The following is a 25,734-nucleotide window of genomic DNA, read 5'->3' on the forward strand; positions in this document are numbered from 1 at the left end:
AACCTGAAATTACATTTACTTGTTTCATTTGTATTTTTTCAGCTTACCATAATTTCAGGCAAAAGAAACTTCAGTGATATATGTCACACCCAGAAAAAAGTCTTTGAAGCAAGGCTGTGGCTTTGCATACACTCAAAGTAATTTACACTTCACTTAAGAAACAAAATAAAAACATTAGCATTTTTAAATAAAATTAAATGTTAACATAATTTTCGAACGTTTCGATAGCTGGCTGATGCAAAGATAAATCCAGGAAAGAAAATTCGAAAATTCCTCCCACTTGCCGAGTGAGCACCCTAGACCACGAAGCCAACGAATCCTCTTTCCTTAGAGCTCATGTGCACTGAACAGATACGTACATGGCTAGCCAGACCTAAATCAGTCTAAAGCTCACGATTTCTGACACGACACTGCTGCCAGATGTCGACTTATCCAATGACGTGGACTCAATTCCCCGCAAGGTCAGTAGAATTTTCTTTCCTGGATTTATCTCTACATCAGCCAGCTGTCGAAATCTTCGTAGTATGGTGTGCAACACCCCCAGCAAAGGTTCGCATTTCATTTTTCACTTGTTAGATGCCATCGCCATACCACAGCCTACTTCCATCCTCATAGTATAATTTTCCTTTTTGGTACGAAGTGTACAACTCGGCGGCTACATGTTATTATCTTGACACACTAGAGCCAATGTGCGTCTGTGTCGCATGTCGAGGAGGCAATTCTAATTGTTATAATTTAATTAAATACCTTTAATCCAATTAAGATTAAATTTTCCTTCTGAATATCTTGGAGTCTCATCAATACTTCTTATGGTGATCTTTCTGTGTTTCTGCAAGCAACAAGTTTCAACATCATACTGAGAGACTGCTACTGTGCCACAGCATCATCTCAACAGCACAGCATGTTCAGATGATGCGCGAATTAAAGAATTCACACATCGTGCCCTGAGGTGCTCAAATAAAGGCATTAGTACCCACTCTTGACTTCAGGAAATGGCCCTGAGGTGGGATGGTAGAGAGAGATATAGATGACCTTTTCTCAGCTCAAGGAAACATATCTTCTGAATATTATGCTGAGGTGAACTTGGAAAGAGAAGTCATTTTGTTTTCACCGGGACTCGAATCCAGGCCCTCTTGCATACTGGGGCAAGTATGCTACCATCTATACCACTGGTGACACAACCCTGCTTCATTATTTCACGTGCTGGGGCATGAGGCTCTGAAGTAGAGGCATTAGTAGCCTCTCTCAAGTTCAGGAAATGGCCCCCAGGTGGGACGGTAAAGAGATATATAGATGGCTTTTTTCCTTAGCCCAAGATATTGAGAAAGCAAATATTTGCTGGATATTATGCTGAGGTGAACTCAGAGAGAAAAGACATGCATCCGTAAATTGTAAGCTTCAATTTTTTTCTTCATGGTGTAACACTCAAGTTGGACATTTAAAAAAAAGCTACCTGCAATTATTCTGCACTATTTTCATTATTTAGCATTATATATTCCCTCTCAACCATGCCTCAAACCAACGACCAAAATTTGCCCGGGGTGTAATCAGAGCCTTTTCCCAAAAAATGGTTCATGAACATACACCTGCAAAGTGAAGCCTTGTGGTTTTGCACAAGGACTGAAATAAGGCAACAAGCTACCATCACATCTCCTTACACGTATGTACGCATTAGTCGAGAGTAGTATGGGAGAATCTCTCCTGAAATCACTGTGGCTTATCAGAATGCCAAGTACAACCCAGAGTGTCCTCGCTGCATTAGGAGATAACCTCAACCAGCTTGCAGCCATCACCAACAAAATTTGCGATCTGGCCCTTCCAGCAAATATCACTGCAACACAAGTGCCACCACAAAAATTGGAACTGGAGAGACAAGTGGCACAACTTACCAAGCTAACAGCTGTCGTCCATGCTTCTCGCGGCTACAATCACAGCCCCCACTTCCACTGAAGGAGCAGCTCAAGAAATTGGAAATTGACAGTACAAGGAGCTAGAGAATGGTATGTGTTTTTACCATACAAACTTAGGTTCAAGACCCAAGAAATGCAACCTTCCATGTGCCTACCGCGCTCAGCCGGAAAACTGAAACAGCGATCGCTATATCACCGAATTGTTTTGACCAATCAGACATCAAAAACAAAATTTCTCATAGACACAGGTGTTGATATTTTTGGTGCTCATGAAGAACTTTGTACCTCAGGCTGAAACACCAACAGACTTGCTTCTGTTTGCAGCGAGTGGTACAAAAATTCCAACTTTTGACACCAAAAAAGACTTACCCTCAACCTGAAACTACGCCGTCTTTTTACATGGACATTCATTGTTGCAGATGTCCAACAACCTATCATTGGGATTGACTTCCTGCAACACTTCAACCTACTGGTTTATGTCCAGAACTCTCGTCTCTGATGGTAACACTAACCTGTCTTCCTCTCGCAAACCACCTAGCTTGCAGTTGTTGTCAACCACCAGTGTCCTTTTGGGCAATTCTTGGTTCCGTGAAGTTCTTGCACAGTATCCATACATAACCAACCTGTCTCAAGTATTCAACATAGCAGGACTTTCGACAGTATATCACTACATCGAAACCAAAGGACAACCTGTCTTTTGCAAACCTAGGTGCCTGTCACCTGAGTTGCTGAAGATAGCTCAAAAAAAATTCTAATTTATTGTCAGCAGAAATAATTCAACCATCAGAATCACCTTGGGTAAGTCCTCTGAATATGGTTTGCAAAGCCAACGGCGAATGGCGTCCATGTGGAAACTACCATTGCTTGAATTCTATCACTTTGCCCGATCGTTATCCTATCAAAATTGACAAAACAATCCTGATCGAACGTGCCACATCTGCACGCAAGCATTTCATGGCAAGACAATCTTTTCAACACTGGATCTCACCTGCACATATCACCAAATCCCGGTGAATCAAAAAAACAGCAGTCACTATTCCTTTTGGACTGTTTGAACACACCTGCACGCCATTTGGCTTCCGCTATGCCGGCCAAAGCTTCTAACAATTCATGCACCAAATCCTTTTGGCCTCAGACTTCTGCCTCCTATACTTTGATGATCTCCTGATAGCATCAACCAGTGAAGTTTCCAAGTCTTCTCCTGACTGAACACCATGGCCTTCAATTCAGTACTTCAGTAGCAGTGGTCTTCAACTCAATCCATCAAAATGTGTACTCGGAAGAAGTGAAGTTCCTAGGATGCCTTATTACTTCGACCAGAGTAAAACCTCTTCCAGAGAAGGTTGAGGTTATTCGAGACTTCCCAAAACCCAAGACAGTCAACAAACTCAGATGCTTCCTCACCAAGCTCAACTTCTACACACGCTTCCTTACCAAGCTCAACTTCTACAGATGTTTCCTCTCGCAAGCTCACCCGTCAATAATTCGAGCGAAACAGACCCAAATTTTGGCTGGACCTGATATAGTCACTACATATGTAGGAGGTGGAGAATAAATTTCTAGTCAAAAGTGGGTTGCAGTTCAAGAAGTTTAAGAACCACTTGTTTAGACAACTGGCTGATGTGAAGATGAATACAAAAAAGAAAATTCAACTACTTCCATGGGGAATCTGACCACTTTCCTCTTGCAATCTAGGCGAGTGTGCTAGACCACACACTCTCTCTCTCTCTCTCTCTCTCTCTATGCTACAGAAGCAATGAACATCTTTCTTTAGAGCAGTGTTTCTCAACCTTTTTCAGCCCATGGCCATCTACCTTCACCCAAGAGCAAGAACTTTCTACATAGCAAAATTAAATTAAATTTATAATAAACAAAAATTTTATAAATAAGATCAATCTCCGGAACCCAAGGCCAGGCATGGATCTAGAAGGGGGGGGGGGTCATCTCTCCCAAGAGCTGAATTATATAGGAAAAATAGACCTGCATAGAAAAAGGGACGATTCAACAAACCTACACAATAAATTAACCATCCTGACATGACACATCAACCTGGGTCCACACCTACCCCAGGTTAGAGTTCAGTAAGCTTCCTTCTTGTGTGTGTGCATGGCTGATATTTTGGGGCCCCATACATAACTGGAATTAACAGCTTATAACTGCTGTGGTCGCAAAATCAGGTAAGACATCAGATTAGTGAGGTCGAATTCTCAGGAAACAGGTTCAAATCTGACCCTGGATGGCTGAATTCACTTTGGGCAGTTTATTATATACAGTGAAACCTGTCTTAAGCAGAACATAAAAATAGTCTAGTTGATAATTAATGCTTTTCAATTGCGGAAAATCTCTTTAAGACAGAAACTGTCTAACGTGGAAACCGAAGGCATATTTAGTCAGCTAAAAAACCTGCTGAAATGAAAAGAATTTTTGGCGAAGTGCAAGTTTTTATCCTATGGATGAGTGATAGTTGTACTCTGATTCCCCCTTTTGTTAGAAAGCTTTTATTTCTAGGAAAAATGATGAATGCTTATTCATCTATCTGAACTGGTTCTGGAAATAAGGAATTGGGTGGAAGTGGATTTACTATTCGAAATACAGTAAAAGACCGTTTAGCATTTCATCTACGATGGAAATATTGGCTTGTTTTGTTAGAAAGCACTGTGTTTCTTAGAAAAATTTAAATAATTTCCATTTAAACTAGTTTGGGAGAAAAATATTGCCAAGGGAGACTGAATTATTGTTCACAATTTAGTGATACCACGTTTCTAGCATTTCATTCAGTGTGGAGATGGTGACCAGCTGCAAAAAACACAGCATATTGGACTTTAAAAAATAGATATAAAAGAGGTAAGAGACAACAGGGCCGTCATTTCAGCTTTTTTCAGGGAGGACAAAGAACATGTACTCAATGTATGTATGTGTGTATATATTTGTATAAAATTAGGAGAAAAACAAGAAGATAAAAAATTAAAAATACAAAAATGAAATGGAACAATGAGGTCGTTCTCAAGATGGAACCCCCCACATTGTTCCAAACAGCAAAAATGTCTTTAATGATGGTAGGCCAAGAATAGGCATAAATTTACCATCAGTTCCCCCGACATTTTTGCAAAAAACAAGCTTTGGAAGTCAAAAAGCAAATATGAGAAAATACAAAAATAGAATTCACAGAGATTAGCATTTCTTTCACAAAAGCAAGAAACATCTCTATATTGCAGCAATCCATTGCCAGTTGCTACTATTTGGTGAACTGCCATAATGCCTTTCAGCACAGGAATAATTTGGGATAATTTGTTTATATATATATATTTTTTATACAATTTGTATAATAAATATTTTATTTCTTCATTTTTGATTTCATACAATTTTACATTGGTCTTTATATCCTTGAGAATTGTGAAAAACTGTAGCATCTAATATGTCATTCCCACATGCAACCAATCTATCAGCTGTCCTTTTCAATACAGCAACAACACCATCAACTGCTCCTTTGCCATGGTTTGCTTCAAAAAGTACAAGTAAAATTCCAAGTACACCACTTGAAATATTTTGCAACATATTTGACCAATAAGTAAAAATTTCTCTTTTGTTTGTACTGAGTACAAGGTCCATCAGAAAAAAAAGTAAACCACATTTATTTCATATTATTCTTTCATCACTTTCGGTTCCAAATGAGCCCAAATAGATGAAGGTCCATGCTCCAAATTTGGTGAAACTGAGCAGAAGGAAATTGGCTTCTTACATTCTGCAACATACAGCACACGGGTATGAAGACATATTTGATTTCTTGACCCACTGAAATGATGACACTGCACTTCTTCAGATAATTTGCTAATATAATTTTTACTGAAATACACATGAAGAACAGATTCATGTTTTTGTATGTTTCTAACGCACATTTGGTAAGCTCTATGTTAGTGTTGGATTTTAAAAATATGTTTCTTGAACAATTTCATTTCTTTTTGCAAAACATTGATCAAGTCTTTTAGGTTCCACAATCTCTGCTCTTTTGTTATTTTTGTAACTTCTATCATTTTGCCATTCTTTTCCACTTTTTCTTGTTTGTGCTGCCATTTTTCACTGTACAGTGCTATTCTCATCCAGCAATTTAGAAATTTCATTCTTAGATACCATCTTGTCAAGACAATTCAAACATTTACCATACATACAGGACTTAGACTCTCTGCTACACGTGATATCATTAACTATGGTTTCAGGAGATGTTTGGATTAATCTCAGTTTATATAGTGCAATCAATTTATATTTCAAATTACTGTGCTGCCAACATATAAGCATGTGTTTTCCTATTTCCAACTTTCTTTTACTTCAAAATTTTTTGTTGAAATTGAATGGTAGTTTGATGTTGGTATAAATCTCGCGTTTTATGTCTCTCACATTAGTGATCCAGAATATATCCAGCGAGACTTGGAGGTGGGGGGGGGGGGATAGAGACAAAAAACAAAAATAATTATAGGGAAATAATTGTTCTGTCCGACAAAATACAGAATGCATTGTCATATAACGACCTTTATTCATATTAAAATGCCCCTTGTGCCACATCTCCCTGGATCTGTGCTTGGCAGTGATTCTAATGATCTGTACTACTTTACTTTCGTATTTAACTGAAAAAATATGATGGGGGAGAATGTGGTAAAGGGTTTAAATTGAATAGATAACTTAATAAATTTAACTTAAAACTTCAAAACCTCTTAACTAAGAAAACTTTACTTTAAATCATAGTTTTCATTTTGTTGCGTTGGTTGAGTTTTTGGAAGACGTAACAGAGTGGACAAATTAGCCTAAATTATTATTTTTTCATTATAAATTTAAATGATTTGTGAAAACTTATATTTTGAAGAATATCTCCATGTACTATCACTGGATGCTGATATAGATGGAAAAAAAATCTTAATTATTTATGATAATGACGTAACCGAGTGGACAACTGACAGAAAAATCTGATACTAATGACATAAAATGAATATTAAGTAATTTTGCAAAAGTCAAATCCAAAATTGTTGATGAAGCATTAAAAGTAAACCTTTAAATGAGCTCAAAAGTGTTATCAGATTTAATCTGGTATAAAAATATATTTCTGAAATGACCATAACAGAGTGGACATTTTAAAATGGGAAAAATTTCGGGACACGAACACAAAAAAGTTTTTCATAAGAAAAAAAAAATTTTCTCAAAACTTTTTCAGTTTTATTCATCTATGGCACATACATAAAATATGATTCCAAGTGTTCTGAAAAAAAATATTCCAGGTTTGCACCAAGTCTCTTCATTTAACACTATTTTGAAACTGGGACAGCCAGATTTTGACATTTTGCCGCCGGTATATATCGTGTAGGAAACAACATCGGCATTAGTCGCATGCAAGATGCCGCGCAGTTCGGAGCTCTCTGATTTCGAGAAAGGTATAATTATCGGGTATCACAAAAATGACCGATCCTTAAGGGACATATCTAGCGAGATGAAGTACCCAAAATCGACAGTGGCCTATGTGATTAAGAAGTGGAAGGTGAGCTGTGATTGTCGGAATTTGCCCCGAGTCGGCAGACCAACGAAACTGGGAGATAGAGACCGACAGGTGCTGTCCAGAGAAATTCGGAAGAACCGCACCCAACCGATGGCCCTCATCCGCGACGAGTTTCAACAGGCATCCGGGAGTATTGTTTCAATGAATACCATCCGTAAGGAAGCACATCTGATTGGTTTTCATGGTCGTGCTGCTGCCCATAAGCCTTTGATCACAAAGTCCAACCGCATTGCTCGGTTAATGTGGTGCAAAGCACATCGAAATTGCATAGCTGCCAACTATTGAAAATGAAAATTTGGGAGATTTTCGCGCAAACCCGTATTTTATGCTAAAACCACTCCCTAATAAATACAATAGGGATTTTTCCAAATAAAATAGGGATTTTTCAAACATAAAAGTTAAAGCATAGGGAATAAAATCCCTACTCAAAAACTGAAGTCAAATTAAAATAGGGATTTTACACACATGGAAGTTAAACCCTTGGGAATAAAATTCCTACGTAAAAAACAAGTGAAATTGGAGGCCAAAACTTCAATGATGTAAAAATAAATATTGTGTTCAATCAGAAACGCTGTGAACAAACATTCTGCACGAATGACCCCAAAATCATTGGAAGATGAAGGAAAACACTGTCAATTTTTGAAGAACATTGACTTTTTGTGACACTTGATTGTTTTTTTTTTTCATTTCACATGAGTGATGTCACTCTTTCCACCATGACCGATGTTTATGTCCGTAACACAACTTGTACAAAAAGGGAAATTCGGCCCTCTTCTGGAACGTTTGATGAAAGGAAATTGATCGGAATAAGTATCTTTAAAATTGATTAAATATATTTTTGCTTATCAGTATTCATGCTTTGTTATATCGCACGTGCGTAACTTCAACAAAAGAATTTTTGACCATATGAGCGTCACTATAATCTTCAATTATTATCCAGGACTACTGGCTGCTAAGCCATTCCCCTGCACGGTAAGACAAACAACTTTCTTGTTACCATCAGAGGGTTTGTAAAACTTCCTTAAAAAGGGTATTTCCCCATTTACGACGTGTGACATCATTTCAAAGGGAAAAAAAAGAGGCTTCATGCAGAGACGGCCCTGCTTCATGCCCCACAAGAAATTCCTTAGGGATTGTTTTCATAAGCGGGGATTTTTTTTAATGAAGTAGGAAATTTTTAGGGACAATTAGGGATTTTGTGATTTTTGTAAAAATTCGGGAGATTTAAGAACTTTTCGGGAGGTCGAGCGATGAAGCTAAAATTCGGGAGACTTGGCAGCTATGAAATTGGATCGTAGATCAGTGGAAACGGGTTCTTTGGAGCGACGAATCAAGGTTCACCCTCTACCGTTCGGATGGCAGGGTCTGGCGTCTGCCTGGAGAACGTCTCCTGCCAGAATGCATTGTGCCAACAGTCAAGTTCGGCGGAGGTGGAATTATGGTCTGGGGGTGTTTCTCCTGGTATGGACTGGGACCCTTGGTCCCCATTCATGGTAAGCTCAACGCCGATGCCTACTGCACTATTTTGGATGACAATGTGCTCCCTACGTTGTGGCAGTTTTACGGGGTGGACCCCTGTTACTTCCAGGACGACAATGCCAGCTGTCATAATGCGAGGTTAACCAAGGCTTGGTTTGGTGCCAATGGGGTTCATCGAATGGACTGGCCTACCCAGAGCCCAGACCTGAACCCTATCGAGAACCTCTGGGACGAGTTGGATCGCCGAATTAAGGGGTGCCCTACCCGTCCAAAATCGGTGAAGGAACTGACATGTCTTCTCCAAGCTGAGTGGAAGAAAATACCACTAGCCGTCACACAAGGACTTGTGGAAAGTATGCCCCGGACGGTTCACGCTGTAATTGCCTCTCATGGAGGCTCTACCAACTATTGATTTTGAATAAAGTTAGTTTTTCTTTTCTACCACAGGTGTCCAAATACTTATTGGTAGATAGTGTATATGGACCAAGAAAAATATTGTAGAGGAATTTTTATCGTTCTATAACGATTTTTCACTGTACAATAATCTTACATAATGATTTCTTCTATATCTATATTACTCTCTGGTCCCGATTCAGTGTTAATATACTCTATTTATAATAACTCCCTTATAACAATATGTTTCTTTGGTCATCATTATATAGGCTTTTTACTTTAGTATGTTTCAGTTATAAATTGTACAAAATGCAAGTTATTAGAATTTATATATACAAAGAGGTAGCAAAAGAAAAAAAATAGGTTTTTTACATCAACCTAATTCAAAGTGTGCTGCTGATGAAGACCCAAACATTGGTTGTTACAACAGTTCTGTTTCTACAATTCCATTTTTCTTTTTTTTAAATTAAGGCTCAAGTTTATTTGAATTTTTTTTTATGATTATTATTTAAACAACTATTAATCAATAGTTAACAGAAAAACGGTTAATCTGCATATTAATTATACATACAATTAGCCTCTTAGTACTGATAAGGTTTTTACCATTTTTACCATGGTATTTACTGGTAAATACCTACTTTTTACCATGTCCTGGTAAACCCAACCCTGCAAGCAACCTCCTACATTTTGGAAAATTTGCCCTTTCATCCTCCTTTTCAGGTTACTTTTTTTCCACTTTGAAACATATCTCTTCATTGATGTGAGTGATTGCGTTTTTTTTTTTATTGATATCAGTAGCAGTCAAAATTCCCTGAATTTTTTCTGTTTTTGCTTTTTTTAGCGGTTGTTTAGTAGCGCATCAGTACATTCGGCAAATGCAACCGGTGATCTTATTGGTTGAATTTTTCAAGTTTTATCAAAGAGCTTTTACATAACTTTTATAATGTAATCCTGGCCTTAGGGTGCATGTGTTCTTGTTTCTCAGTTTTCGAATCTGGTAACCCTATGCCACCCAAATGCACAATTATTTATAAAATGCATAATATAACATGGAAAAAGAAAGAAAAAAAACCATATCAAGTACCTGCTTCATGAAGACAATGACAATTCACTATTCTGGAAAACTTTCTCAAGTAGATCTTATAACACATCATCTGTCCCTCTGGGGTCAACCTATGTAAAGGAGACCAATGACACTGAAGCTATTTTTGCTTCAGTGACTTCATGGAAAACTGGCCTAGTTGTTTACACATTTTCCATATACCACATAATGATGCCTGAAAGAATTTTCATAGTCCATCTAAACAACAGTTTTAAATTCGTAATCAAATGTAAACACAAATCAAACACTTGTGCATTAAACATGGGAAAAAACAAATAAAAATTTGATTAACAATGAGACTTAAAATATAGCCTGTTGACCATCAACAGAAATAATATTGTATAAATCAGTGTGTGATTCCCAAACTTCTTTAATTCATGGCACACTTGAAGAATAAGAATAGACCTATAACTATTAAAAATCTTGTGATACCCCTGCTTGATCTTGAGGCACTTTTGCCACTACGCACAAGTTGGTAATCACTGCCCTAATTACTGCAGTGCAACCTTGATAGCTTGATACCCCAAGGGGATCCTAGAAAAACATGTCAAGTTAAGCAGATGTCAAATTAGCAAAAGGCCCCTCATTCGATCTCTCCCTTAACAATTTTCAAAGATCATTTATATACATACATAGATGAACAATTCTGTGGTAATCCTACATCACCTACAAATTAACAAAATTTTTCATTTGCAATTTTGTATGAAAAGTTTTAATAATGAGAATAATCCCAAAACAGGTGAAAAAAAAAAAAGTTTTTTTTATAAATGAGCATGGCGATTGTTCAAAATGAGGCTTTCTTCTCACTTAAAAAATTTTGACCTCACTTTAATAGGCCTATATACAGTGGCATCACAGCCGGGGTGCTCGAGCAGCCACAGTATTTTTTAGCAGAGGGCAGAGCACCCACAGAATTGATTCAGAAATAAAAATCTCCTATAGATTTCTGATTTTTGTCCCCACAAATATCGAAAGTGGAAAAAAAAATTGAAAAGAAAAACTGCTTGTTTCCTCCCTATGCATCTTGAATCTTCTTGGAGCCTCTGTTGCTAACACAATTGACAATAAATAGAGCCTTTAGGCGGCAATAAAGAGAACATTATTGTAGAGCTCCCATCCCCCTTTTTCACAATTTTTCAGGGTCCCCGACTTTTTATCATTTTGTAGCAATTTGGCTAATCAGATGGATTTTCAAAATGGAATTGTTACTTGCTGAGACCATTAACAGAAACACTGCTATTTGTATTTTATACATCTATTCTGTTCCACAATGGTGTTTTAATGAGGTTCATGATACTGAGACTGAGATGCCACTGTACTCTGATTTACCTGGCTCCCAGATTAGGTTAATTTTCCATTAGAGTGGTCAGCACCAACATGGCAACTTTTTTTACACACCAAAATTATCAACCTTGATAGCCAATATAGTGTTTGCTAGTTTTGGCAGGCCTTTATCAAACCACATTAATTAAGTGCATATTTCGTTAATTCAATTTTTTGTGCATAATTTCTTCATAGTTTTCTGCATTTTTTGATTGATTATTATATATTACCACAAAATTAAATTTATTACATGAAATCAATCATTAGATATGCAATAAATTGATTTTTTTGTGTAATTGTAGGTGTTCTTTGTTGGCCATCTTGAATTAACTGCTGCAAAAGCAGCCATATTTTGGCGCGAAAAAAGTTGCCACATTGGCAGTGATCACGCTTACGGAAAATTAACCCTGAATTATCAAAATCTGGGTCCTTTGAGAGTGGTGATGAAAAAAAATGAAAATATGGTCCTTTCCCTTCCCCTCCGATTCCCTGCTATCCCTGTGAATCAAATAATTTGTTTCTAAAAAGATTTTCAATCCAAAGGTTCATTGAAAAAAAGGTTAATTTACCTGCTTATAACTAGGTTCTTTTACTTTCATTGTCCACTAGTAGAGAAAGCTTGCAAAGAAGCCAATAAGAGGTCATTCAAATATTATGTCAGCATTGATCGGGGTGGAAGGGGGTTTCAGTTTAGCTGACTTTTGATGGGGAGGGGGTTTGAATGACGCTTACATCAACAACCACCCTTTATAAAAAAAAGATATTCTTAATGGCATCTAACTGGTTGTACCAAAAATGAGATAAACCTTTCTCTAGTTTGTAGGCACCTGAACTAACATTCTTCCTATTGATAAGTCCTCTACAGAATCACTCTAATGATCTCCAAATGTCTCACTGATCCTTCAGGTGATCTGGAAATGTGTCCGGGCTGCTCAATAATATGTGTTATATAAATGTGCATCAGGCTGCTTAAGTGCTCTGGAACTGTGCAGCACGTCACTCAAATGATCTGTAAGTATGCCACATATCATTTAAATAATCTAGGTATGTCAGACAGATAACTTGAGTGATGTAAAATTCCACTGTGGGCCACTTAAGTGCTCCAAAACTGTGCCACAGGCCACATAAGGGATCTCTACATGTGCCACAGACTACTGTAGTGTTTTGGAACTGTGTTATGGGTCACTCACAAGTGATCTGTAAATGTACCGTGCGTGACTTAAGTGAACTGTGAGTATGCCATGAGCTTACTTCTGTGATCTGAAAATGTGCCTCGGGCCACTTAATTGCTCTGGAATTGTGCTACAGGTCGCTTAAGCAAACTGTAAATGTGCCGCTTAGTTCATTTTTTACAAAATTAGTTTTGAGCTGGCGGGTCACATCAGATAACCCCGAGGGCCACATTCAGTCCGTGGGTCATAGGTTTAGCATATGTGGCTTAGAAGGTGGCTGGCAATGAATTTCTTAGAGAAATTTTGAGTTCTTAGCCTTCAAATAGCACTGAAATTGACAGAAATTGGTAACATATAAGGGTATTTTCTTCAGAAATTTCAATTTGCTTTTAAATTTTTTTATCATCCGTGGGGAGGGCATAGCGGGGCTAATACCCCTGTTCCGTGTATGTCTCTGATCCCAATCTGCGTCAGGAGGTAGGGGGAAGTGCAGACAAAAATTTGCTGATGGGGGGGGGATCAAAGTTTTTGCTGACGGGGGGTGGGGTTAAAAATGGCTAAAAATCTGATGAAATACTTGAACAGCCCTAAACACTGAGAATAAACTGAAGAGCCAAAAAAACTGCTACAGGCATGCGTATGCAAATAAAGAGATATGGAACCACTCAGAATACGGCGCTGCGGTCGGCAACGCCTATATAACACAACAAGTGTCTGGTATAGTTGTTAAGGGCCCTACACACGCTCAGTTATACCTGTGCAGTTATGCCTGTACAGGCCAACTGTGCAGGCATAACTGAGCATGTATAGGGGCCGTCAGTTGACCTGCACAGGTGACCTGAAGGGAATGGTTTTTCGATTCGGTATAACTGTACAGTTATGCTTGCGCAGGTATAACTGAGCGTGTGTATGGGCCATCAGGTATAACTGCGCAGTTATTTTTTCCCGCTTTCCTATATTCGCCCTACTTTCTTCTTTTTTACTGATAATGAAATAGAACAATAATAACTGAATAACTTGTTTTGGAGAGGGATTCCATTTAATTAGAAGAAATTTTTCTAATGGCGTAATTTTCACGATATTTTCTTACAATTTCATATCGAATAAAAAAAATCGAAATAAAATTTTAGAAATATTTCGACCATTGTTAAAATTCGCAATTTTGTTGAAATCTTTTTTTCAATAAATTTGCCCGAAATTATGCACCGAAACACACAAACTCTATATTCAAATAATGTGCTATAACTATTAATTGTTTATTGATTATTTAGAGAAGTGGTTTTTAACCAGGGTTCTTGGAGATTTTAGGGGCCCCGTGACATCAGATTATTTTAGTATTCTTTCACATGTACTTCCTTTAGAAATCAAGATTCCTAGAAATCAAGCAGGTGTTTATACGAGTCAGTTAATGTTTGCAATTGTTTGCAATTTCAAACGCAGGATTCCCACTCCTTTCTTGACCGAAAACCAGCAAAGCATCAACAGGACAAAAATCACTGCAATTTATTATTTTCTTTTACATGTAATTCTTAATGAATCTCATTGAATTTGTTTTTTGAACACATCTCGTCAGATTGCAACAAATTTCAACTTTCAGCTCAAACATTGAAAGAAAAAAATGCAGAAGAAATTACTCTAGTTTTAAACGTAAGAAAACAATCGAAAAATTCTGAGAGATACGATTGATAATATAATTATATCATATATTGAGTAATACTATTAATATACATACTATGCTTAATAATAAGCCAATTTCTAATTGAGTTGAATTAATCGTAAGTCAGTTGGTTGAAAATTCAATTTTCTTTCAAGGAAAAACACTACGTAAGTTACCATAAAAATTTTCAAGTCAAAAAATTTATTTTTTTTAAATTGACGCTATCGCGAGATGAAAATGCTATCATACGATGCTGAAGGAGCATGTATCCCCTATCTGTATATTCAGAGGAGAAACTATGCTTGTTTTCGAAGATACAGTCGACGCTCGTTATGACAACTTCACGTTATAGCGATGATACGACTCGAGGTTTACAATGACGAGTGATCTTCGAAACAGGCAGCGCAAATGTTTGGAAGAATTCATTGAAATGTATAGGAATGTGAAATGCTTGTGGCAGGTGAAAACTAAAGATTACCATAACAAAATTAAGAAAGATGATAGTTGTGAGAGATTGGTGTGGAAAATGAGAGAAATAGATTCTATAGCGCACAGAGACAGTGTTGTTAAAAAAATAAACAGTTTGTAATATTAAAAAAAATGTAATTTCCGAAAGGAATTGAAAAAAAAAGAAGCTTTGAGTAGGTATCTTGATCCATTCTGAGAAAATTATGCCAATCTTTTGGTGCAAATCTCAATTCCTGTAATGATTTAACGTGCGAATATTGTTGCCTTTTTTTAAACCAATCTTTGCACCACACGTTAACTCAAAAAAAAAGAAAAAACGGGTAACAACTTTCAGTGCCATAACCAATCCAACTACACCCAAAGCATCATCTGTGGAAATCATACTTGAAAATTCCGAACTTTATAGACTATGAAAAAATCTGAACTGATCAAAAGACCGCGAAGACAGAGATAGAAGAATGAAAATATCGCCACAGATTGCCTAGAACCAGTTCCAGAAGCTTCGCCTGCACAGGTATAACTGAATGGTGTGGATGCATCGAACCGTTCAGTTATGCCTGTACAGGCATAACTGTGCAGGCATAACTGAACGTGTGTAGGCCCGTTTAGATCGGTTACTGCTGCTACAATGGCAGGTTATTGAGATTTAAGTGAGTTTGAAAGTGGTGTTATAGTCGGCGCACGAGAGATGGGACATAGCATCTCCGAGGTAGCGATGAAATTTGGATTTTCACGTACGACCATTTCACGAGTGTACCGTGAATATTGGGAATCCGGTAAAAAATTAAATCTACGACATCGCTGCGGCCGGAAAAAGATCATGCAAGAATGGGACCAACGACGACTGATGAGAATCATTAAACGTGACAGACATGCAAACCCTTCCGCAAATTGCTGCAGATTTCAATGCTGGGCCATCAACAAGTGTCAGCGTGCGAACCATTCAACGAAACATCATCGATATGGGCTTTCGGAGCAGAAGGCCCACTCGTGTACCCTTGATGATTGCACGACACAAAGCTTTACGCCTCGCCTGGGCCCGACAACACCGACATTGGAATGTTGAGGACTGGAAACACGTTGCCTGGTCTGACGAGTCTCGGTTCCAATTGCTTCGAGCTGATGGACGTGTACGGGTATGGAGACAACCTCATGAATCCATGGACCCTACATGTCAACAGGAGACTGTTCAAGCTGGTGGAGGCTCTGTGACGGTACGGTGCAGTTGGCGTTATATGGGACCCCTGATACGATTCTGACAGGTGACAGGTACGTAAGCATCCTGTCTGATCATTTGCACCCATTCATGTCCATTGTGCATTCCGACGGACTTGGACAATGCGACACCCCACACGTCCAGAATTGCTACAAAGTGGCTCCAGGAACACTCTTCTGACTTTAGACACTTCCGCTGGCCACCTAAATCCCCAGACATGAACATTATTGAACATATCTGGGATGCCCTGCAACGTGCTGTTCAGAAGAGATCTCCACCCCCTCTTACACCTACGGATTTATAGACAGCCCTGCAGGATTTCATGGTATCAATTACCTCCAGCACTACTTCAGACATTAGTCGAGTCCATGCCACGTCATGTTGCGGCACTTCTGCGGGCTCACGGGGGCCCTACACGATATTAGGCAGGTGTAGCAGTTTTTTTGGCTCTTCAGTGTATAACACATGGAATTTAACACATGTAATAAATCTAAAACTAATATAATCAAATTGGGCACATTTATATATTTACTAATAAAAATCAATCTATAAATTTTTTTCTGATTGATTTTACAATTCGGAAAAACTTAGTTCTTTCAATAATATATTCTGATTGAATTGAAAGCAAATGAGATTCTGAAGTTTATCTTTTCCCTAATCATATAAATATTTGCGAAACGATTTCCTGGTGGAATGATTTTCTTTTCCTTCCCTGATGGTCCACAACTCCGATCTACCACAATTTAACTGCCACAATATTTTCACACCTGAATATGGGGAGCTATGTCGGATTTCTGTTGGTGAAACTTAATTGTGTGCGTGTCCAGCGTTTGGTGTGTTTTGTGTTCAGTAGGGTACCATGTATCCTCCTAGAGATGTGAGAATACTCTTCAATTTTTACATCCAGGAGAATAATCAAGAATATTCATTTTTCTTTTAAATAATTTAAATTTTTTTACTAATTTGGTTTATATTATGAAATATAAATCAGTTTTCATTGCCTGAAACATAAATCAGTTTTCATTGCCTGAAACATAAATCAGTTTTCATTGCCTGAAACATTTACAGCAAAACAATTTTTGGTATAATCACCCCCAATGACAGTGCTCTCTTAACGCATGGGCCCACCCGGGCACTCAAAGGGAAGAGGAGGCCTTAGAAAAATTAGAACCGGTTGAAATTTTCAAAAATTTGTCAGGTAGGAGCCTCAGAAAAATCACTTGGCCCAGGGGCCCATGATGCTGTTAAGATGGCCCTGCCCTATGACAACTTTTAGTTTGAGAATATTCTCTTGGTCATGATGAGAGGTTTTAAAAGTTTGGTTATAAAGATTTTAGAAAAACCTTCAGATTAAAACCTTAAAAAATTATTTTAAAATTAGATATATTTTCAGAAATAAGTTCAAAGCAAAGTGCAAAAGTCAAAGTTTATTGACAAAGGAAGATATTCTTATACAATCACATTCATTCTAAGAAGATACAGAACCATTGTTTTTTTCAATGTACATACACTTAAAAATTCTGTGTATCACTCTCATTTCTTTGCAAGTTCAGCCATGTTGGTTTCATTTTCTTGCTTTTAAACTTTAATATTGTGGGCTACAAACTTCAATATTCCCTGTGTTCTTGACGGGAAGAAATATTGACGGGGAGACAGAATATTCTCAAGAATATTCTCTCAAAATTCTCAAGAATATTCTCTCAAAATTCTCAAGAATATTCTCTCAAAATTCTCAAGAATATTCTCTCAAAATTCTCAAGAATATTCTCTCAAAATTCTCAAGAATATTCTCTCAAAATTCTCAAGAATATTCTCTCAAAATTCTCAAGAATATTCTCTCAAAATTCTCAAGAATATTCTCTCAAAGGACTATTATAAATTACCAGAGAATATTCTTATCATAAAATAATAATTATTCTCAAGTTATTTGTAGAGATTATTTATTATAATGTATGCTATTACAAATATTCTTGAGAATAATATCTGGAAGGACTATTATTTATAACTTGAGAATAATTCTTATTATTTTCGATAAGAATATTACCCAGTAATTTGCAAAAGTACTCCTTCCAGAAAATATTTTCAAGAATATTATATATATTTATATTATAAATAACAAAAATATTCTCATCAAGAATAAGAATATTCTCAAGTTATTTATAATAGTCCTTCCAGAAAATATTCTCCTAAAGATTATTCTCGAGAATTTTACATCTCTATATCCTCCAAATTGCTAATGAGTGGATTTGAAATGTAAATGCATATATCAGGGATGCAAGTGCCACTCATAAATTTTGGAGCAGCAGACTTTAATTTTTGGAGCAGAAATTTTGAAAATGGAGCAGAAGTTAAAACGGAATATATCTGCAATATAAGGGGTCATTTTTCCTTAAAATGCTGAAAGTTTCGCCACAAATGGTTAGATAATTTTAAATAAATTTTCTTAACAAATGAAAGTATGCAATACTGAAATGACAAAACCAATTATTAGAATTTTTTCAAAACATGCACAGGCATGCTAAAAGCAAAAGCAAGAATTTACGCATCCCCCCCCCCCTGACAACATATAGCAAAATAAAAAAAACTGATTAAAATTTTTTTTTTCAATTTCCAAAAACTTTTTAAGTTTACTTGAATACAACACCCTCATAAGCACTGGAACCTAAGAGCTCCCAAGATACAAAGAACCCCCCCCCCCCCTCTAAGAAACTGAGAGAAGGCAGAGGCCCTCAAATAATTTAGGAACATTCAATGTAATCCATCCCTGCATACGCATTTTCGGTCGTCTGGCAACCCTAGACCCAGGGCTGTAGCATGCCTTCTCGTGGCCCCAGGGCAGACTTTTCCTTGGGGCTCTCCTTGAAAGGGTTATGAAAGATTATCCGAAATAAGTGTACACTTTCGGTGCGGCTCCCATTCAGCTTGAGGGGGACCCGGTTGCCCAGCCTAGTTCTGGCCTGCCTAGACCCACTACATATGTTTTTGTCGTATCAGAGCTCCTTCGGCACCTACAACGAAACTTTCCGAAATAAGCTACGCGAGCGCGCCCGCTGAAAACGCATCCTGCGGATAAAAAACTGAATACACTATTGATATATATTTACCCGGGTCAACACCGGCCCCGTTGCGTTACGAAGCGCTACGACGAGTAGCAATAGTGGGCTCAAATCAGAGCAGAAGTGCTTAGAACAACGTTAAACGGAAGTGTGGGTGATCGAGCACTTAGGTCCACGTGGAACGCATGCTAGTACCCGACCGATCGTCGCACCAAACAACGATTCGCGCCAGAATAAAACGCCGTCCAAATAGAATGTGCACGAATGAGCCAATTTCTTTACCGACTGCATAATTTTTTTCATACCGCAAATGGACAAAAAAGATCGGAGGTGGTAGAGTAAAATAAAAAATTAGAGGGAACGTTGCTTATGAGAGCCGAAATCATCGTGTGAGAGTACAAACATAGTGCGAAAAAACGCACCGTTTACATGTGCAGGAAGATGAACCCAGTAGATGGTGCATACACTGCAAGATTTTCGGAAGCACTCATTTTCACACTCCGATCGACACGACTATCGGACAAGCGTGGATTCGGGACAATATGTCGGGAGAGCGATCTATTTTGTGTAGGTTCGTTCGATTGTCCCGTATTTTATGGCTAGGCCAATTTTTCCCATATTATTCAGCTCTTGGGAGGGGCGATCGCACACCTCTGGATCTGCGCCTGCTGTCGGAATAAAAAAAAACCTGCCTGAACTTGCATAACGACTCTTACCACAAACTGGAATTGGCGCAAATGCGCAGGGATTCGGCGCACCTTGTAACAAGAGAACCGTTTCGGCGCAGCTCTTGCACCCGATATATATTTGTGTTGTAGGTTTGTGTGATCGTTGTGGCAACAAGCAGGACTGTCATTTCAACTTTTTCGGGGGAAAAGGTAAATAACATGTACTCAATGTATTGTATAGTGAAACTTCGGTTAACGAGCAAAAATTTTGAACAAATTTTTATCCGATTAACAAGCGATGATTTGCATTAAGAGCAAAATGCGCAAATGAGCAAAATAAACAAACAAAGTTTATTTTCACGTTATCAGAACTGAGCTGATGGTTTTTCTCTCTCGCCCACACACGTGCTGTGAAATTGTGGGTAATATTCTCTCTTATAGTCTTCGGTCAGCGTGCCTAATTCGAAAAATTAACACCCGTACAAACGTGACTGTTTACGGTACAAAACTAGATATAGCATTGTAACCACACATGTGCACTTGAAGTTTCTTTTAAATTCTGCTTGTAGAAAAATATGGGCTGATTGCATTATTGAACGTGACTTTAGAGGGATTAGCTGATGAACAAGGGCCACCATTTCTGAAGAGATTGTGTCACTAGGGAAGACCATGGGACTGGAGGTACATGAGCCCGACATTCAAGAACTAGTGAAGGAGCATAGTCACATCCATAGACGAGCAGATGGATCTCCATTGCACATAACTGCAAGACGTTCTGCAAGAGATCTCGTCTGAGAAAGACGAACTGAGAAATAAGGAGTCCCTCACTTCAAATAAGATTAAGAGATGTGTGGCACGTGGGAATCTTTGTAGAAGAGAACCACTCCAAATAAATCTCTAGCAGTGCGAGCAATAAATCTGTCCAACAATATTGCGATTTCCCATTTCTGAAAAACAATAAAAGAGGCAAAAGCAAGTCATAGATAGGGTTCATAGACAAATTTATATCTAAGATAGAGGGTTCCTTTTTAAACTCAAACACACAAAGTTTACAGACTGTGAGTGTGGCAGAGTGTAGTCATAACGCATGGGCCTACCTGGGCACTCAAGAGAAGAGGGGCCTCAGAAGAACGAGAGGTAGTTGAATTTTTTGAGAATTTTCCAGTTAGGGCCTCAGAAAAATCACTTGGCCTGGGGGCAGGGTTGGGTGACGTGACAAGTGTCAAAAACTGGTTTAAACCGTCAAAAACCTAAATGAATGCTTTAAGATGTTTCAAATAGAATAGGTATATAACTTAATGATGAGGCACTTTGATATTACGTTTCATTTTCAAACACTAATTTATTAAAATTGAAACAAAATATTAATTATAATTTGCGATTTTGAATTTGAGGTACAAAATGTCTAGAATAGATATATAATTAATAGTATGGTTCATTTTTACCACGTAGCATCCGATAACATGTAACTAATTTTGCGCATTTTAAAACATATGGAATTGTCAATTATTTACTTGTGGTAATCTGCATTTTTCATAATAGCACTACACTCAACAGCTTCAAGAAAATAGGATTTACCTTCAGAATGTATACATGTAGCTATGACTACTTCACCAAACACCAATTCTGGCCATATCGCTATATTGCAATTTACTGCCATTAGTGAGATGGGTTGGAAGTGAAGGCGCTGTCTATCGGTGGTTGCCTCGAGTTCGTTAGGGAAAATATCTTATCTATATCCTCACTTGGCTTCAAGGTCCGGGACCCTGACAACAACCTTCACGATGGTAGACGAGCATCTTACCACCATGCCACTCGGGCACCATGTAGCTATGACTGGATCGTTATGAATATTGCTCCATCCATCTTCAATTAAAGTTACAGCTTTTCCACTGAGATTGTCTTTTGCAGTTTTCTCAACCTCTCTTGTAACTTCATCAAGCAATGACTGAGCCAAAGCTTTTCTACTTGGGGTATTATAACCAGGTCGCAAAGCAGAAACTAGATCTTTGAAACTTGAATGTTCAACAACACTGAATGGGATATTATTGGCATAAAAAAACTTTGCCACTAATAAATCAATTTTTTTTAGTTGTAGCAGAATTTGATTTCACAATGAAGTCATCAATTTTTTGCTTCTTTTTTTGAGTGAAAATTTCAGGTTCTGTTGATTCCAACAAAATAATAGGCTGTGAAGCAGTGGACTCTGTAGATGTTGATGTAGTTGCTTTTTGTACATCAGGTATTTGTTCAACATCATTGCCCCTTCCAATACACTGAGCTATATGGCTCTTCATCCTGTCCACACGATTACATCGCATAACTCCACAATTAATGCATTTTGCATATATCTTTCCATTTTTCTCTACTTTATCAAAATTTTGCCAGGCTATATGCTGTGGCCTTCCACCACGATTCATTATATTTTAAACTAATAATAGACTAAATATTTATGATTTCTTAGGAATTGGTTTCACTAATCATAAAAAAATATCAAATGAAATTTCTGAAATTGGTTTCCATATTAATCCTCACTACTTTACAATTCAAACAATAAATAGCAAAGTTGGAATTTTCTCTAGTACACTGGTCTTTGTATTCTAAGGGCAGCTGGTGTCTTTATTGGATTATAAGACCATCTGCCCCTAGCATGATAATGCAGTCACTACTGTTGCTGCTTCTTGGTGAAGGAAAAAGAAAAAGAAAACCCTGTGAGATAATATACCACTACATTTAGATCTGATGCAATCACCATTCATGAATTTTCTAAAAATAGAACGTCAGAATGCATAGCCCAAGGTTAGAAAATGTGATAAGAATTAGCAATTTTGATATTGTAATATAACTTAAGTAACTAAGATACTTTATATAAAAAATATGTATATTCAGGCTACTTTTATAAGGTCTTTTTGAAGGGAAAAAAAACACTTATTTAAAAATATACCACCAAATGTAACCCAAGAATAGAAACTGTGGTAACAATGAAAAATTTTGACTAATAATGAACTAATTAATTTTTCAGGGGAAAAATTTTAGGATAATTTAGTATTTTGATTGCTGGATATATATATTCTAATGTTATGTACAATAAGAATATTGTTATAAATATCTGGGATTGTCTAGATAATATAATAACAGAAATCAACATTATATATAGAAAGCATGAAAGAACTTTTTAAACATGTATCTGTTGTAAAAAAAAAAAGTAGAGCAGATGTTGATATGCAAATATATATTCATATACACTGCTCAAAACAATTAGGGGAGCAAGCAAAAAAGTGAAGAAAACCGTGCGAGACAGCCAGGTATTGGCATACAATGGATAGCACACGCATATCACTGCGCAATACAGAAAAAAGACATAAAAAAATTTGGAATTAAGCTTTAATTCTTTGAAAATATGGAAAAAACATGAAAAGATGATTTAGGGCAACAATTTGGTTACATGTAAACTGTTTAGACATGATGCACGAGTTTTAATAGGGCGTGTGGTCTCCTCGAACAGCTAAGACTGCTGCACACCTGTTTGCCATAGATGCGATGAGGTTATCGATCAGACTTTGGTGAATACTGTTCCGCTCCTCAAGAAGTGCAATCTGCAAGTCTCGGACAGTAACAGGCGGCCTTGGTCGCGCAGCAATGCGTCGTCCGAGCATGTCCCAAACATGCTCGATTGGATTCAGGTCAGGAGAGCACGCTGGCCATTCCATACGCTGTATTGTTTCAGCTTCAAGCATGTTCTCCACCAGACGAGCTCTATGCGGTCGGGCATTATCATCCTGGAAAACAAAGGAATCTCCAATGGCTCCAGCGTAAAGGATGACATGAGGTAGCAGTATCTCGTCTGCATACCTTCGAGCCGTCAAAGTGCCATTCCGAATGATATGCAGGTCCGTACGTCCGCCTATGCTGATTCCACCCCATACCATCCAACCAGCTCGTCTGTATTGTGACCTTTCACGAACGAATGCGGGATTATTTCGAGTGCCCCTGTCCCTCCATACCAGAACACGTCGGGTGTCACACTCCAGACTGAATCGGGACTCGTCTGTAAACAGCACTTGGCTCCAATCATGTTGCTCCCAATCTCGATGTTCAGCAGCCCATCTTCTTCAGGCCGCATGGTGGCGTGGGGTCAACGGAATGCAGACCATTGGCCTACGTGCATAGAGCCCTCCCTCATGAAGCTGATTACGTACTGTTTGGCTGGACACCCTTCGTCCTGTTGCCAAGAGCAACCGTCTTTGCAGCTGCGTAGCATTCTCTGTTCTGTTTCGAGGGGCTGTTAACCGTATATACCGGTCATTAGTGGCGCGTGGCCGACCTTGTCCTGGTCGACGTCTAACATTTTCTGTTTCTTGGAATCGATTCCACAGCCTTGCAACAACACTTCTGGCGACTCCAACAGCGTCCGCGACACTACGTTGTGTTTGCCCGGATTCCAGTCTGCCTATAACACGCCATGCCATGGATTCCGGTGAATCACGTTGTTGAGACATCCTCAAGTCACCTTGTCTCAAAAAAAAATACTGCGCAATCGAATTTCACAGTTACGGCAGTAAAACAGACGTCCCGATTTCTGCCCTTATCTCCTTTTCCTGGTTTTTGACGTCATGAACTTTGATTTGCATATGAAGTTTTCTTCTTCCGTTTCGTGCTACGCTTTAAATTATGGATGATTCATTTTATGTTACTTATCGGTATACATCTTTGCGTAATTTAGTTAAAACCATGTGCTCCCCTAATTGTTTTGAGCAGTGTATAAATAAACAGTTGAAGAAATTTTAGAAGGTTGAAACTATCTTGAATACATTACATATCCTTCCGTAGTTTTATGCTATGCTCTACTCAAATTCTATATTTTACAAGTATATATACATGTATATAATTGTCCAAAATAATTATGTAGGGGGGGGGGGGAGATTATTTTAAAATCACACATTATGTATTGCAGCATAGTCACTTTAAGCATTACATGCAATCAATGTGGGTATTTTCAATGGGAATTTATATGTTGAAAAGCAGTATTTGAGGTTTTTGACAGTGGTTTTTGACGGAAGGTTTTTGACGTGACGGTTTAAACCGTCAAAAACTGACATGCGTCAAAAACCTGCCAACCCTGCCTGGGGGCCCATGATGCTCTTAACGACGGCCCTGGAGTGCGGTATAGTCTTCCTTTCTCTGGTTGTTTAGAGTAAGTTAATTTGTAAACATTATCAAACTTTGTGTTTATTTATGGCATTATTACTTTTTAAATATTTTATGTAATATTTATTGTATTATTATTGCGTTTCATTATTGAATGAATGACGTTTTTATTAGTAATTTTCATGTGAATGAATTATTGTGGAACGAATTATCCAAGTTTCCATTATTTCCTATGAGGAAGTTTGATTCGAGTAACGAGCATGTTGGCAGAACGAATTAAGCTCGTTAACCGAAGTTCCACTGTACATATATACATAATTTCTAGTGTGTTTTTCAAAGCCGGTGGGCGGGGGCAAGCACCCCTCCACAGTTGGTCTGGGCAACAGAGCTTTTTTTTTTTTTCAAAGGGATAACTCACTCAAGGTTGGAGAACCTTAGGAAGTCATATTGAACTGATTACCACTGCGTAATCACTGGTTACAAACCCAGATTTTAGCCGAAAACAAAATCCGAGGAGGACATGGGGACCCGTGCCCACCCCCAAAGGAAATCGAAAATTAAAAAATATTTTAAATATTTTTGCGGAAAATTAAAATATGTGAT

General features: G+C 37.9%; 1 protein-coding gene across 1 annotated transcript in view; it reads right to left on the reverse strand.

The window, feature by feature from the left end:
• The window catches only part of l(3)73Ah (polycomb group ring finger 3-like lethal (3) 73Ah), a 107,694-nt gene that overhangs the window by 71,225 nt on the left and 10,735 nt on the right, over positions 1-25,734 (reverse strand). Inside the window, exon 2 of the mRNA XM_089239423.1 lies at positions 10,406-10,598. Coding sequence (XP_089095549.1) covers positions 10,406-10,414 — 9 coding nt within the window. The 5' untranslated portion in view covers positions 10,415-10,598. The remainder of the gene's footprint in view (positions 1-10,405; positions 10,599-25,734) is intronic.

The sequence above is a fragment of the Pholcus phalangioides genome, unplaced genomic scaffold (assembly GCF_987345545.1).
Source record: "Pholcus phalangioides strain wild (caught in Gottingen) unplaced genomic scaffold, Ppha-v1.0 ptg000011l_1, whole genome shotgun sequence".
Lineage (NCBI taxonomy): Eukaryota > Metazoa > Arthropoda > Arachnida > Araneae > Pholcidae > Pholcus > Pholcus phalangioides.